This window comes from Acinonyx jubatus, chromosome B1 (genome assembly GCF_027475565.1).
Source record: "Acinonyx jubatus isolate Ajub_Pintada_27869175 chromosome B1, VMU_Ajub_asm_v1.0, whole genome shotgun sequence".
NCBI lineage: Eukaryota > Metazoa > Chordata > Mammalia > Carnivora > Felidae > Acinonyx > Acinonyx jubatus.
The window spans coordinates 140,632,008-140,648,751 of record NC_069382.1 but is presented as its reverse complement, the minus strand read 5'-3'; the positions used below and the strand labels follow the sequence as shown (position 1 = coordinate 140,648,751).

Sequence of the window (16,744 nt, the reverse complement as noted above, 5' to 3'; positions counted from 1 at the left end):
CCCGCATCTCTGATGACCCAAACTACCATCTTTAACCATGGACTTGTGTGGAGACCAAGGAACATGTGTAAAACACACTAGACAAAATCCTGGTGGTTTGAAGACATTAATAGCATAGTTTCCAAACTGTTCTTACAGAAACAACAGGGATATGAAGTGATTTTTTAAAGTTATTCTAAAAATTGTCATAATTAATTAAATGAAAACTAGATCAGCAGCTCTCAGAGTGTGGCCTGAGGGCCCCTGGGGGCCCCCAAGACCCTCTGAGGGGGTCCACAGGGTTAAAAACTATTTTCCTAATAATCTTAAGATATTAGTTGCCCTTTTCATGCTCATTCCCTCATGAGTGTAGAGTGCAGTTTTCTAGAGGTCACCAGACATGTAATGATGTCATTGCTCTCTGACAGCTAATACGTGTTTGTGTATTCTTGTGCTTCAAAAATTTACCCGTTTTAATTTCTAATATTGTAAATATTGATAGATATAACTCACCCAAATGTAAGTTCTTTAGGGTCTTCAGTTTAAGAATGTAAAGGGGCCTGAGCCCAAAAAATTTGAATTAGATTATAAATTCTGTAAGTGTAGGGACTGTGTCTACTTTATTACTGTATCCACGGCTCCCAGCACATTGCCTCGCAAATGGTCCACACTCGGTAAATATTTGCTAAATAAATGAATGACTGCCAAAGTATATATGTAAATATTTTTAGATATAGACTGCAAAAACCAAAAGTAGCCTTATTTTCCTCAGTTGCTTTTGACTAGTTACCAGTTTTGATGAAAAATGGTCCCCTCATTTAGTATACCATGTATATATAGTATATACATATCTTGAAGATACAGGCCATAAATGCCTAGTCACTTGGCTAACATCCTATGTTTTCATTAATGCTCTTACAATCCCACCTGCTGATTCTTCCCCAGGAAACAAGCAAATGTCTGGCAGAACAGATGGCCCCTTTGCTGTGGCCTGACAGAATGAAAGCTTGCACTTTATTAAGCAAGAAAGCAAAAACGGTTCTCACAAACAACAACCTTCCCCTCCCCCCATCTTTCCTTTAATGTAAACTTGAAGAATAATAGTAATCACTAGTAGTAATATCCTCAACTAGAATTATCATCTCTCTTATATGTCAACCTTACTAGATGAAATTAAAAATAAATAGAGTGGGAACAGAAGCATCTCATTTTTGTAAAGTGTATCTGTTAGTATGTGTGCACAAATAAAAACATGGAATAATTAACAATATGTTAACAGTAGTTATCTTTGTTTTATTAATTTTTGTTGCATCTGACTTTTTATAATGGCATGTATTTCCTATCAGAAAAATAAACAAAAATAAAGAATAAAATACAAAGGTTAAAAAAAAAAAAATCTGGAGGAGTGAAGATGTGGGCTGCCATAACCACCATCCAAACCAGTCACAGCTTGATGGTTAGCTTTTTATTTTTTAGTTTTTTTAATGTTTATTTATTTTTGAGACAGAGGGTGAGTGAGAGAGAGACAGAGTATGAGCAGGGGAGGGATGAGAGAGAGGGAGACAGAGAATCTGAAGCAGGCTCCAGGCTCTGAGCTGTCAGCACAGAGCCTAACGTGGGGCTTGAACCCACGAACTGTGAGATCATGACCTGAGCTGAAGTCAGAGGCTTAACTGACTGAGCCACTCAGATGCCCCTTCATAGTCTGCTTTTCAACTTGGGTGCCAGGCCTAAGGAGTGTGATTCAGCAGGGCTGGTAGCATCTGTATTTTTTATTTTGACTTTATTTATTTAAATGTTTATTTATCTCTCTTGAGAGAGAAAGACAGCACATGTGCAGGCAAATGAACAGTGGAGGGGCAGAGAGAGAGGGAGAGAGAGAATCCCAAGCAGGTTCCTCTCTGTCAGCACAGAGCCCACACAGGGTTCGATCTCAGTTACTTGTGAGATGATGACCTGAGCCAAAATCAAGTCAGACGCTTAACTAACTGAGCCACCCACATGCCTTGCATCTGTATTTTTTAAACTCCATAAGTGATTTTGATGTCATTCCTAGAGTCTAGGGACCACAATGACAACTACTGGTTTACTCCATTGTCTTAGCCATTAATAATGAATGCATTCGTGGTCACCATGAATCAGTAAGATGTTGAAAGAAACATAGTATGATTTTGATATCACAAGATCATGTTTCTAAAAGCCAAGGAGGGGTTGGATAATTTTGCTTAAGAGTTAAAGAATCTTGTGAGGATACTACTGCCTCTGTTTAAGGATCTATAATTTCTGCTCATGCTGAGCCAATCACATTACTCTGTCACAAATCTGGAAGGGAGAAACCAAGAGATAAACCATGTCCATGGGAGGCCAGCAGCTGGAGTGTCACATGGGGTTGGGGCTGAGGGAGCACTGGATGAGTAAACAGCCCGGGCCCAACAAGTAAACAGAGGAAACTATTCGGTAGGGCAACAAGAGGAACAGTGGGGGGACACAGAGGGTGCCTGGGTCCTGCTAACTTTCCAGTTTCTACTGTACTCTTAGGAGGCCTTACTGTCCTGTGGTTCTCACCCTTAGACTTCCAGGAGCTTCCTCTTCCAGCTTTACAAAAAAAAAAAAAAAATTACCGTTCTGCAGCCAGCTTGAGTTGGCCTTAGCTTCTTGCTCCTTTTATTGCTAAGAAGTGGAGGAGAATGTGGTATGTGAGGATAGAACTTATTATCCAAACCAAGGATCTTTTATTTTTTTTAATGTTTATTTATTTTTGAGAGAAAGAGACAGACAGAGAGAGACACAGAAAGAGAACATTAGTGGAGGAGGGGCATAAAGGGAGAGAGAGAATCCCAAGCTGACTCCACACTGCCAGTGCAGAGCCTGATGTGGGGCTCGAACTCACAAACCATGAGATCATAACCTGAGTCAAAATCAAAAGTTGGACACTTAACTGACTGAGCCACCCAGGTATCCCAAACCAAGGATCTTTTAAACTGTAATTTTTTAAAATGTTTATTTTTGAGAGACAGAATGTGAGCAGAGGAGGGGCAGAGAGAGAGGAAGACAGAGAATCTGAAGCAGGCTCCAGGCTCCACACTGTCAGCACAGAACCAGATGCGGGGCTCGAACCCACGAACCCTGAGATTATGAGCTGAGCCAAAGTCAGACGCTTAACTGACTGAGCCACCCAGGTGCTCCAAACCAAGGATCTTTTAAAAGAAAAGAGGGTGCCAGTAATTATGCCAGGACAACAGGTGTAGATAAATCAGGACTGTTGCAGGCAACAGAGTATACGCTCATCCTTGGGGTGGGAAAAGTGATTTAGGAGACCCAGCTTGCATGCCTAACCCTACCCCTTCCCCTCCATCCAACCTCTGATAAGTCAGTTATTTACATTTCTAGTGGCACATAAATATAAAGGCAGTTTGATACCCACCATCATATTTAAAAACTGACATAGGCTTGGGGCCGCCCAAGTGGCTCAGTCAGTTGAGCGTCTGACTCTTAATATTGGCTCAGGTCGTGATCTCCTGGTTCGTCAGTTCGAGCCATCATCGGGCTCTGCATTGGACGTGAGAAGCCTGCTTGGGGTTCTCTCTCTCCCCCTTTCTCTGCCCCTCCCCTGCTCACGCTCTCTCTCTCTCCCTTTCTTTTTCTCTGTCCTTCTCTCTCTGTCCCTTCCCTGCTTTCTCTCGTGCACTCGCTTGCTCTCCCCCTCTCGCTAAATAAATTTTTTAAAAAACTGGCACAGGCTCAGGTTCCTTGACTGTAAAATAACAGATTAAGTGGTGCTTAAGGTTTTTTCTTATTCTAAGGTCCTAAGTCGTCATAACCCTGAAAACAGGCAATTCAGGAGATGCAAGAAAGATCCTTTTAAGATTGGATACAGTTGATTGTCTTTACATACACATACGTGAAGATGTTTAACTAATTCAACTGTAAAAAAGAAGACCCCCACACATTCACCTTTAATGTTATTTGGTTAATTTAGCGGTGATCGTAACTCATTTTTTGAGGCATCAGCAGAACGGCTCCCAAGTTACATGGCTCCTAAAAGAGGCTAGCTGATGTCGCTTACCCAGAGCCTCAGGTCCCAGCCAAGGATAAGTATATTTGTCCTGTTCATCTCATCCCTGACACCGAATGCTTTCACCCTTCCTTGGCCTGGGCACAGGAAGGAAAACCTGTGAGCCGTCTCTTTTCTTCTCACTGGTTCCCTTGCCAGCCCATTTCTTCTTCACCAGCCCTGACTCTGGCTGGCACTGCAGCCCCATTTCTGGGAGGCGTTCAAACTGTCCATGCGTCTAAGGGCAAGCTTAATATTCTGAGCTGCAATGTTGCTCTTAAACAAAGCTCACACGCCTGAGGCACAGAATCTCAGAAGTCTGGAGCTAGAAGGAACCTTCTCTCGACATAAGCTTCAGTTCACAGATGAGAAAACGATAGTTGAAAACAGTCACAAATGTTACCATCTGGGCCCTCCGCAAGGTGCTTTTTTCCAGCAATCCTTTTACTTCACTCCTGGCGACAACTCTAAGGCAGGTGTTATTTCAAAATGAGAAACCCAAGGTTTTTTGAGGGGTTCAATATTCGCTACTGGGCTTGCTCAACTTCACCCAAGTATTTCATAATGACAGAAACAAAGAATGTTAACCAAGTTCTGCTGATTCCTAGAACACTGCTCTTTCAACTACAATGATCAAATGTGAGGCAACAGGCATTTGTTGTGTACCTACCGGTGTGTGCTGAGTGCCAGGACAATTAGGGGGGACATCAAAGGAGACAGAACGTAAAAATCTGCCCTCCCGGGTTCCAAGGAGGAAAAAGAGGTTAAATGGTTTCTGCAAAGCTCTGTCTTCAGGAAGTCAAAATGCTTGAGAGAGAAGGCCTGGTTAGTGCTCAGAATATCCTCTAAGAAGTGGGTGTGAGCAGACAACGAGGGAGACATTACTGTGCCTGTTTTGCAACTGAGAAAACTGAAGCAGAAAGAATTACAGGGCTTGCTCAATACAAGGCGGTAACCAGCGAGGCCAAGAATGGAGCCAGGGGCACCTGGGTGGTTCAGTCGGTCGAGCATCCAACTCTTGATTTTGGCCCAGGTCATGAATTCAGGTGTCATGGGATTGAGTCCTGCATCAGGCTCCACGAGCATGGAGCCTGGTTAGGATTCTCTCTCTCTTTCCCTTTGCTCCTCTCCCCCGGATCATTCTCTCTCTCTCTCACTCTCTCTCAAAAAAACAAAAACAAAAACAAAAACAAAAACTAAACAAAGAATGGAATCAAATTGTCTTGCTTCCTTCCACTCCATTCACCGGCCAAAATTTAAATCTCCCTTTAATCTTAAAATCTCCCTGCAAATTATTCTAATAGGGATTATGTTACTTTGCTTCTCACAATTAGCCAAACCTATTCATTTGAATTTCTCCCCTTTCCTCTCTTCTTTTTTGATATAGACCAGTCAGGGCATGGAAAATCTTCAGATGAAAAAAAAAAAAAAAATGAAAAAAACCAAACTGGGAGTATCAGACTAGATTACATTATATTAAAGTCAAGTTAACTATATTAAGGTCAAGAATCGTTCCATAATGATACTAATGGAAAGAATGACAGCAGCCGTAACTGATCACCTATCCTCTGCCTGATACTGTCCCGGGTGCTTTACACAGATTACCTCCCTCAGTCTCACAACAGCACACACAGAGGCAGGGTTTGTGGGAAGCTTATACAGTGTGAGGAGACCCTTCCTAAGAAAAAAGAAAATTTTGGATACAGAATTAGGTGGAGGCTGTTGGAAGGGCCTGTGCATGTGAGGGCCTCAAGCATAAGCTTTGTGTGCTTCATGGTAAATGCACCTCTGTGCCTAAGATAGCTAACATCCTTACTTTCCCAAGAAATGAAATTGAGGCTCATGGTACTTCAGTAACTTGCCCAGAATCAAAAAGCTTGCAAATGGTTAAGGTCAGGATTTGAATACAGGATGTCTGACTTCAAATCTCATATATTTTTCCTTTGCTCATGTGGGTTCTAACAAAAATAAAACTGACTTACAAAGCACTAAAGATATGCCACGAAAATTACCCATTTTCCCTAATAATTCCTACAACCTCTCTATTTTTGTGAGTTGTTTTTATCCTCATTTATAGATGGGGAAACCCAGAATCAGGAAACCCAGCCCAAGGTCATGCAGCTAGAGCATGGTGGACCAGGACTGATGTCTAGGGGTGTAGACTGCAGAGTCCTTACTCTGTCCCACTATCCCAGGCCACCACACTGCAGGTGACTGGGGAGAACAGAATGGTAATGATGGTCATGCATGCCCTCTGGCCGACTTGGCAACATTCCTGTCCACTGAAACTAGCCCTGTCATTTAATTGTATATGCCACCTTGCATGGTGTTCTTTAACGGGGTTGGGCAATTCTGAAAATCCACTTCCCCTGTACTATGATTTATTAGTCTGATCAGAGTCCATTCCTCACAGAGAAAACCAGATAAAAAAGCCAATCACCAAGTATCAGTGCAAACTCAAGGCCCAGGCAAGCTGCCATACAGCCACCTCCCTACCTGTCCATGAAATGGAGACCCACAAAGCATCTGAGGGCTGGTAACATCTGAGGCACCAGGGAGACAGCTCCTCTCATAGGGCTCTTCTGAAACAGCCTTTTAAAGCCACACAAGAAGATTCACATAGGGACTGTAATTGCATTGCTTAACTCTGGTCATCCAGGGAAGGGTTTATATTCCTAAACAATCTTGCCATGGATTTACAGGTGGCCAAGAGCAGAAAAGATGCCGTTTAGTTTTCTTCCTTCATGGGTACTCAGGGAAAACAGTGGTCTTTGAGAAGCTCAGACAGTGGGTTTCATCTTTCCTTAATAATGTGAACTTAGGGGTGCCTGAGTGGCTCATTGGTTAAGTGTCTGACTCTTAATTTCGGCTCAGGTCATGATCTCATGGTTCATGGGATCAAGCCCCATGTGGTGCTCTGCACTGAGAGCATAGACCCTACTTGGGGTTCTCTCTCTTCCTCTCTCTCTGCCCCTCCCTCTCTCTCTCTCTCTCATTCTGAAAATAAATAAGTAAACTTTAATAAAAAATGTGAACTTAATGTTTCCTTAACATAAACTTTAAAATTAAATTATGCTTTACCATGACTTTTCTTTTTTTTTTAATTTACCTTTAACTGCCAGATTTCAAGTAACTGATGGCTTTTCATGACCTCTATTAAAGGAACATGTCTGGGGGCACCTGGGTGGCTCGGTCAGTTAAGCGGCCGACTTCGGCTCAGGTCATGATCTCATGGTCCGTGAGTTCGAGGCCCGCATCGGGCTCTGTGCTGACAGCTCAGAGCCTGGAGCCTGTTTCAGATTGTGTGTCTCCCTCTCTCTCTCTGCCCCTCCCCTGTTCACGCTCTGTCTCTCTCTGTCTCAAAAATAAATAAATATTAAAAAAAATTTTTTTTAAAAATAAAGGAACATGTCTGTTGCCACCTGGATGACACAACTTGACTGGGAGTTCAGTGATCAAACTGTTTTTTTTTTTTTTTTAATCCATCCAGCAGCAAGTGAAAACCAGTGGCAGAAATTAAACTTGTGGTTATCGGTGCTAACAAGAAAGGCTGCTCCAATTATTATTATTTTTTTTTTAAGGAAAAAGTGATCCCAGTAACTCTCTCTTGTTCCTCTTTCCACACAGATTGGTGGATGTGTGTGAAAGGGCAGAAGGAATGAGCACTGGTAAAGTCAAATGACCCACATGTCTTCTGAAATGATCAACTCTCCAGGCCACTCATCTAGGCTAAAAGACAGGTTCAGATTCTTTCGAGAACCTCAATGCATCCTTGCCTGAAGTTTATGGTAATTTAAGAAGAACAAGAATCCAAAGTGAGACAAAGCAACACAGAGGATGGGTACAAGATACCACATGCTTAGTTGGAAGGTACCCTGCGGAGACTCTGATGGACTGAAATGTTACCCAGTCCAGAGGCCTGCCCTCTCTGCTGACTGCCCTGCCCAGTCCAGGAAGGCAAGAACACAATAGACCGCACGCCGCTTCTCATTCACAGCCCTACACCACTTCAAAGGCCACAGCAAGCAGCCAAGAAACCTGCCTGGGCTGTGGTGTTTTTCATTTAGTTTTGCTTTTTCATGAAGTGGGTGGGAAATATGTTTGGGCCGAGCTGAGACTGGGGCGTAGAGAGGGCGTGGAGGGGTATGCAAATGATAGAATGTAAGTGAAAGCTTAAAAAAAAAAGTCTAGACCCATAATTTTATCCTATTATTCCTCCCCATCCTTCTTGAACCCTTACCTACCAACCTCGAGAAGACAAATACGAAAGGAGGGTTCTCGTCGGGAGGGTCTGCCGGGGTGCAGATGTTCTTTGCAGGAGGTACAGCAGTCGGAGGGTGGGCTGGAAGTGTCCCCCGCCCAACACGGGAGCGCGCGCGCGAACACACACACACACACACACACACACACACACACACACACCTCGCCAGCCTCACCTTCTCGATGGTCTGGTCCACGGCCTTCTGGAAAACCCGAGCCACCAGCAGTGTGACGCTGGTCACCAGCAGGAGCAGGGACAGCGTCCCGACCGTGTAGAAGCAGCACCTGCCCATTTTGCACGCCGCTCCCGGGCCGGGCCTCGCGGGCCGGCGACTCGACAGGAAGGAGGGAGGGGCCGCGGCTGCAGCGGCCTGAACACCCGCGACCCCGAGGTGCCCGCGGTCCCGGCTCAGCGCGCGGCTCCCGGCTCCGCGGCTGGGCTCCGGCTCCCGCGCGCCTGCCTGGCGGCCCGGGGAGGGGACGACCCGCTTCGGTTTCGGTTTCCCTCGCTCGGGCAGTCGGGCGCTGGCCCCTCTTAGTCAGGAGCGAGAGAGGGAGCGCGCAGGGCGGTGACGCTCGCCGGCCCGGTTCGCCGCAGCCCCGGGAGGCGACTGCCAGCAGCTGCGCGGGGAAACGGGCGGGGCGGAGGCTGAGCCCGCAGTCATGTGCCCCGCGGCGGCCGCCGCGATTCGGCCCGAGCGAGCCGCGCGCGTCCCGGGCGGCCCCCCGGCGCTGCGGCTCACGGACCGCGGCCGAGCCCAGATGCGCCCCCGCCTCCCCGACGCAGGCCCGCCCGGGTCACTCCGGAAATTCGCCTGGACTCCCACGGCCATTCACACAGCCGCTTCGCACGAGTCAACTGCGGACCTACCAAGTGCCAAGCACTGGGGATGCGGGGTGGATACCACATTGCCCCTGCTCTAGACAGGCTCACCAGTTAGCAGGACACTGTTACAGCAGTTCATGTACAATGTTACAAGTGCTCTTCCGAGGTGCGTGCTGAGATCTGTGCCCGCAAGCGTGTTCTGCCCCCCGGGAGGGGGGGGCACCTAGGACCCCACAATTGAAATGGATCTTGGGGAATGTGGAAGGGGTGTGTGCAAGGGTGTGAGAGGTATTTCAAGGAGAGGAAACAAGTGTGCTAAGACATTGGGGGTGAAAGAGCAAGATTGAAGGAAGAAAGAAAAATTCCTTTTGAGTCTAGGTTCAGGTGTGCAGAGTGCAGGGTGGGAGGTGTTGAGGTCCCTTAGGGTCAGACTCTGAAAGTCTCTTTGTGTCCCCTAGAAGAGTTGGGACTTTATCCCTCAGCTGTGAGACGCTACAGTAAGAAGCCTCAAGCAAGTGGCCGTGACACTGTTCCTATTTGCTTTGCTCACCATTATGTCCCAGGCACACAGGCTAAAGCCTGCACACAGCAGGGACTCAATATTAGTTGAATGAATGTCAACTATACGCCAGCCTTTGGTTAGGTGCTTACAGACACCCATTATTTAAACTCACAGCAACCTTGTGACCAGGTGGCTGTTTGTCTCATTCCCCGACACACCCCCGCCGCCAAAGCAGGGCTACACATTGCCACTCTGCAAGAAACTGAGAAGGGAACATAGCCAGAGAGCTGGACCCAGGATACAGGTGTGACCTATGTAGAGAGGCAAGGAAGGAAGGTTGAGTGGAAGGAAGCTTCTTATACTACAGTGCAGCTCTAACAGAGTTCCGCAAGGCTGTAGGGGGTCCTCAAGCTAAACTGGCCTGTCCCAGGAGTCCAGCATCTCCCACGAATAGACCTCTTGCACTTAGTCATGGGATAGGAGCAGCCCCAGGAAAATGGCCTCTACACCATGCTGGGGATGAATATCAGAGGACGGATGTCAATTCTCAGCCTCTGGGACAGATCTGTGGGTCAGTTATGTTCTGCACAAGAACTGACAAGTACGTTTTCTTGGTCCCTATTGTATTATTATTCCCATCTGATACACAAGGACACCATGGCTCTGAAAGGTAAGTAACCTAACAAGCTCAACCAGTTGCTGAAGGGTGGAGCCTGTCTAGACAAGAATGCTCACCTGGTAGCCTCCAAAGCTCCTGCCTTTTCTACCCTGTGCATTGCTGCCTCCCAGCTGCCATCAATGAGAATCTGCAGACAGGGAGTTCACTGGGGAGACTTTGTTAAGGACTTGGTGAGATGATTAAAAACGATGGCAAATTCTTTGACATTCCAGCTATGAGGTGGGGTCTTCACCTTTTACCTTTGAATTTGGGCCGAATTTAGTGATTTGTTAAACCAATGGAATATGGTAGAAATCACATATCCTGGAACTTCTGAAACCAGATGAAAAAGGCCTGGTAATTTCTTTCTGCCTGGGCATCTGGAAATTTTGGAGCCCTGAGCCACCATCAGGTCTAGCTATCCTGAGAACTCCATGCTGGAGAGAACACAGGAGAGACCGCAGGGAGATGGCCTGAGCCTGCAGGAAGAGAGATGCCCAGCCAGCCCCCTGTGGTACCCAGCCATTTGAGTCATGGGTCCTAAACATATGGAGCACAGTGGCCCCTGCCTTACCCTGACTGAAATGCAAAATAAAGGATTGTTGCTGTTTTAATCCACTAAGGTTTAGCCTCATGTGTTACTCAGGTTTAGATAACTGGAACAGACCTAAACCTGGGGCATTGACAGTGACAATGGTGCCCAATCCCAGCTCTACCCAGCTGCAGCTACCAAAGGTCTTTGAGCAGCAGCCCCCAAGAACCAGGCCTGGGGGTGGGGTGGGGTCTGGAATGAGAAACTCTTTCAAGCCTTGGTGCCTGGTGGTCCCCAGTCTTCATGTGCCCACAATCAGCAGCATTTGCCTACCCCCAGACCTGCCGTGGGAATGCTCTGTCATGTCCCCCCTCTGCTCCAGATCCCAGATATCTACCTTAGCTCTCCCTGTGCCCTAGTTTGCTTCGGGGACCATGCTAGCCCACTCACCCTTGCTCGTCCCCTTCCTAGGCAATGGTTGGGGTCCTCGGCAGATGGTGGGTGTCCTCTCCCTCATTAACTAGAAAAAAAGATCTGGTAAACTTCCTTCCTATTTGGCTCCCAGCACTTCACGCTCAAATTGAACCCTTCCTCCCCTGTATCCCACTAATACTGGATTTTCTGTTTGCTAGCTCTATTCTTGAGAGCAAACTCTAACACCCACCGCAGCCCTGGGCCACCAATCCCAGTGCACTCTTCCTTCTCATTATTCATTGAGGTTCCTTTTTGCCTCTTGTCTGGGCCACTAGAGGAGTAACAGACTACGCGGATGGAGAGATGGGCCCAGATTTGATAAATACATCTCGGTGTGGCGAGAGTCTCTGAACAAGCGTTTTCAACTCTGATACCCTCAGTCTGAGGCTCTCTCGCTCAGGCAACATGACTCCATTGTTTCAACTATGTCAGGCGGTTCGTAAGCTGCTTCCCCTTTAAAACTCTGGTCCAAACTGGACAAAAACCTCTTTCTTGGTTCCTCTTAGTACAGCTGACCAGACTAGCATTTAAAAAATGTACTAAACACTAACAGAGAACAAAAAGGACCTAATTACAGAAAATATAAACAGCTTTAAAAAAAACCCAAAAAACGCATGTTCCCCAAATAGCAGTCTGCGATCCCACAGCAATTTCTGTCATATCACAAAGAGCTGACACAGCTTCGTAGCGCCTGGCCTTGCTGTCTTTCTGTTCAGGTCTTTTTCTCCACCCCATGGCAGCTACAGATAGAGACTATGCCCAAAGCCCCCAAATTCTCATACAAGCTTCCCAAAGCCCCTTGGAACATCCTCCTTATTTCTGATCTATAGGATGTGTCACCTCCACTGCTAATTGGCATTAATAAAAATTTCCTCGTGCTATAGAATCATTTCACTCCACAGGTGAGACTCACCTCTACATATAGGGAGTGGTGACTCCAAGGCAGATACACAGACTAATAGCCCCTAATAATCACTCTCTAGAGGGTCAGGTGGTGTGGGAAGAGATTCCTGCTGCCACTGGTTAGATGAGGAGGCTGGCGCCCTGGAAGGGAGACAATCAGGAATGTTCCCAGTGACCTCTCTATTCCTAAAATCAGAAAAACAGGAACTTGAGAAGAACGAGTGCCCTTGTGAATGAATATTTCATAGTCATTCACGACTCGGGAAGAGAAAAAACTTCACAAACTCTTAAGAAAGTTTCCAGGACAACAGACTCTGAGACAGGAGAAGCAAGAAGGGCTCTTCGGGCCCCACATTAAATTTAGAATATGGATATATGCAAAAGAGGTTAATCGTATCATCTTTGCGGACTTTTGCGTGAAAAGTGTTAACGTGTTCAATGTCAACATTTAAAGTGCACCACAGTTTTAACAGGTGTGGTAGACAATCTCCAAACCTGACAGTCAACAACTCTTCCTTTCTCTGTAGGCTCCTACTGCTCCTGGAATCAAAGGTGGTGTTTCTTCTTCACCCCTTAAGTCCAGGCTGGTCTTGTGACCTGCCTCACCCAGGAGAATGGAATGGAATGGACAGTGTGCCAATTCCTGGTCTAGGCCCTCAGGGGCCTGGCAGCTCCTTCCTCCACCTTGCAATCCAACTCCCATGGTGGAAGCTCAGACTAGACCACTGGGTGATGAGAGGCCACCCAGAGCGAGACTCTGGAGAGTGAGAGGCCATCAGGGATGTCCCAGCCCATCTAAGCCCCCAGATGAATACAGGCATATGCCACATGGAACAGGGACGACGAGCCATCCCTGCAGACTCTACACAGCAAATGAATGGCTGTGTAGTTTGTGAGGCTGTGATAAATAACCGAAACACCCTTTTTGTTATTTATTAATTTTTTTTAGTATTCCAGGAGCCTAAAACAGAATGGAAGTGCCCTATGTGTTCCTTACTTTGTGATAGGCTTGGCTCCAAGAGGTTTCTAAAGTTCCTGGCTTTCTTACTATTATTTGAAGGTGATCTATAAAATGTACCATCACACCCTCATGATTTGACATTTGGTCTTTCTTTTTTTTTTTTTTTAAGTTTATTTTTGAGACAGAGAGAGAGAGAGAGAGAGAGTACAAATGGGAGAGGGGTAGAGAGAGACAGAGGGAGAGAGAGAATCCCAAGCAGGCTCTATGCTGTCAGTGCAGAGTCCCAACTCGGGGCTTGAACCCATGAACCATGAGATCATGACCTGAGCCAAAATCAAGAGTGGGACACTTAACTGACTGAGCCACCCAGGTGCCCCGATATTCGTTATTTCTAAACATTTGTGGAGTGCCCTTAACCTGAGCAATGCAGGATTCATAGGAAAAAATTTCTCTTTCCATCCTTCTGATCTCACCAGTCACCCCAAACTTCTACCATTTACAGAATTTCCTTATGACACAAGTTACAGTCCCCTGGACTAGAGCTTTCTTATCATTTATATATCCCACTCCGAGAGTGCCAGAGCAGAAGGGGTCTGTGAAGCTGTCCATGGCCCTGTCTGCTGCCTCTTCAGCCAGGAAACCCTGTGGCTTCCCTGTCACCATCTTTGCACCCTAAGTTAAAGGAGTCTTTTCTAGTTTGTGTGGGTTTTATCCTGCTGAGGGTCATGCAGAAGGAAGAATCCTCCTCTTCAAATTATGTTTCTTTTCTTGTTCCTCTAAGGATGCAGAGTTTTTGAAATGTAACAACTGGGAAGGCACAGCCTATTTGCTTTGTTCTCCCGCCCCCCCCACCAAGCCACAGGCCATAGTCTCTTCTGACAGAATGTGTGTGTGTGGGGGGGGAGCATGGGGTGGGGGCAGAGGAGCACGGAGGAGGAAAGAAATAGTGGGCAGAAAATGGTTATTATGTCCATGGTATTATGCACTGCTTGTATGTGTGCAGGCAATGTAGTAGATGCTGGGCCTGCCTTACTTCATTTAACAGGGCATTTAACAGAGCCCTGTAGATACTGGATCTCAATTTTAAAAATGAGGAAACTGGAGTGCCTGGGTGGCTCAGTCAGTTAAACATCTGACTCTTTGGTTTCAGCTCAGTCACGATCTCGTGGCTTTGTGGGTTTGAGCCCCACATCAGGCCCTTTGCTGAAGGTGTAGAGCCTGCTTGGGATTCTCTCTCTCTCCCTCTCTCTCTGCCCCTCCTCTACTGGTGCTGTCTCTGCCTCTCAAAATAAATAAACTTTAAAAAAAATTTTAGATAAAATTAAAAAATAAAAATGAGGAAACTGAAGCACAGAGAGGTTGACAAATTAGTTCAAAGTCACATGGCCAGTAAGAAGAAAAGCTAGTACTGAAACCCAAGTCCCTCACACAGGTAAGCTGGGCTCTTGGCCACTTAACTCCTGATTGGGACTTCCAGCCTCAGGTTTTCTGAGAGCAAAAGGAAGGCAGTGAAAATTGGTTTTAAAAAAGGGGGTGGGGCACCTGAGTGGCTCAGTCAGTGAAGCGTCTGACTCTTGATTTCAGCTCAGATCGTGACCTCACGGTACAGAAAGAAAAGAAAAAGAAAGGAAGGAAGGAAGGAAGGAAGGAAGGAAGGAGGGAGGGAAGAAAGAGGTGCCTGGGTGGTTCAGTCAGTTAAGCATCCGACTTCTGCTCAGGCCATGAACTTGTGTTTTGTGAGTTTGAGCTCCGCATCGGACTCTGTGCTGACAGCTCAGTCTGGAGCCTGTTTCAGATTCTGTGTCTCCCTCTCTCTCTGCCCCTCCGCTGCTTACACTCTGTCTCTACCTCTCAAAAATAAATAAGCATTAAAAAAATTAAAAAAAAAAAAAAGCTGTGACAATACCATCATTCTCAGTGACATGGGCAACCAGGAGGGGCAGTGAGGTTGGCATTATCTGTTTGAGAGAGCATATTTCTGCCTGCCTGAATTTGATGTTGGACTAGGATGGCAAGCCAGGAATGAGCTGCAGGTTCCCCTCAGCCTCAAGGTAGCTAAAATATAATTTCCAGTGTATGCCCTGATGTGAAAAGTATTACCTCTTGTCATTTGAGGTAGTTTGATGGTACTTTCTAGAAGCAAATGAGGTTTGAGTTGTGTTTAGACAGTTGCTCAACTCAGTGTGGCATATTATAAAATATCAGGGCTATTTGTTGCTACACATTATGAAATCAGGGCTAAATAAACAACCCAAGAGTTTACAGTTATTATTTTATGATTTAGTGCATGGGTAGAAGTTGTTTTAAATGAAAAACTCAAGTTTACTCAGTATCTATCTGGGCCAGGGGTAAGGTGGGAGGATGGGGGGATGCAGGGCGTGGGCAATGGGGCATGAAGAGGGTCCTGCCAAGGGCTGCCCTGAGTGGTAGAAAGGAAGAGTTTGGGACTGTGGAAAGGGCTGGGAGTGGGGGTTAAGATACTAAATTCTGGAAAGGGTAAAAATAAGACCTGTCCCTCACCTCTAGCCTAGAGCCGCATTCCCTGGACCTCTTTGAAATTATTACCCAGAAGCCTCCTGTGTGAATCCCACATCAAAAAAGATTGCTACAGTTAACTTTACAACTATTGGTTTAGAAATATTTCCAGTTCCCTGATAAATAGCAAACACTGTCTTTGCAGCCTCAATGAAAAATGTTTTAGAATATTCATGACTAGTGATTGCTTCCTCTATACTGCAAGCTATCTTGAATAGCACTGTTTTCCTGCATTTCTCATTAAGCCGGAGGAGAAAGGATACCAATCATGCTTTTTTAAAAAAAGTTAAAACATAGCCTTACCATATATTCCAGAAATTCCACTCAAATTTACATCCAGAAGGATTGGAAAATAGGTACTCAAATAAATATTTGTACATAAATGTTGATAGCAATACTATTCACAATAGCTAAAGGGGAAACAACCTAAATGTCTTGGCCAATGAACAGATAAACAAATGTGTTATATAGACACAGGGGAATATGATTCAGCCACAGGAAGGGACAAAGTACTGATATATGCGACAACATGGAAGAATCTTGAACACAGTATGCTAGGTGAAAGAAGAGAGACACAAAAGGTCACATAGCATATGATTCGATTTATGTGAGATATCCAGAATAAGTAAATTCACAGAGACAGAAAAAAGATTGGCAGTTGTCAGGGACGGGGGAGGAGGAAATAAGGAGTGACTGCTTGGTGGGCACAGGGTTTTCTTTTGGGATGATGAAGTTTTGGAACTAGATATCACACTGTTGTACAACAATGAAATTTTGGAACTAGATACTGATGTCACTGAATTGTGCGCTTTAAAATAGTTAGCTTTATGTTACGTGAATTTCACTTCCGTGAAAAAACACATCTCACGTGGGACTTTCATGAGACAATGGGGGAGAATACGGAAGAGATGTATAGATATCAAATACCCCCAAGGGTTGTTTTTTTCTTTCTCATATGCCATTTTATTTGAGTGATAATCACTCTTTGAATAAGATCTTTTGCAAATTCAGTGATGGTAAAACAATTCTAGAAAGTGCTAGCTCCTTTCTTCCCCAGGGA

General features: G+C 45.7%; 1 protein-coding gene across 1 annotated transcript in view; it reads right to left on the bottom strand.

Moving 5' to 3' along the window:
* The window catches only part of SCARB2 (scavenger receptor class B member 2), a 74,779-nt gene extending 65,880 nt beyond the window's left edge, over positions 1-8,899 (bottom strand). The window contains exon 1 of the mRNA XM_027058603.2: positions 8,470-8,899. Coding sequence (XP_026914404.1) covers positions 8,470-8,586 — 117 coding nt within the window. The 5' untranslated portion in view covers positions 8,587-8,899. The remainder of the gene's footprint in view (positions 1-8,469) is intronic.
* Positions 8,900-16,744: the final 7,845 nt, after the last annotated feature.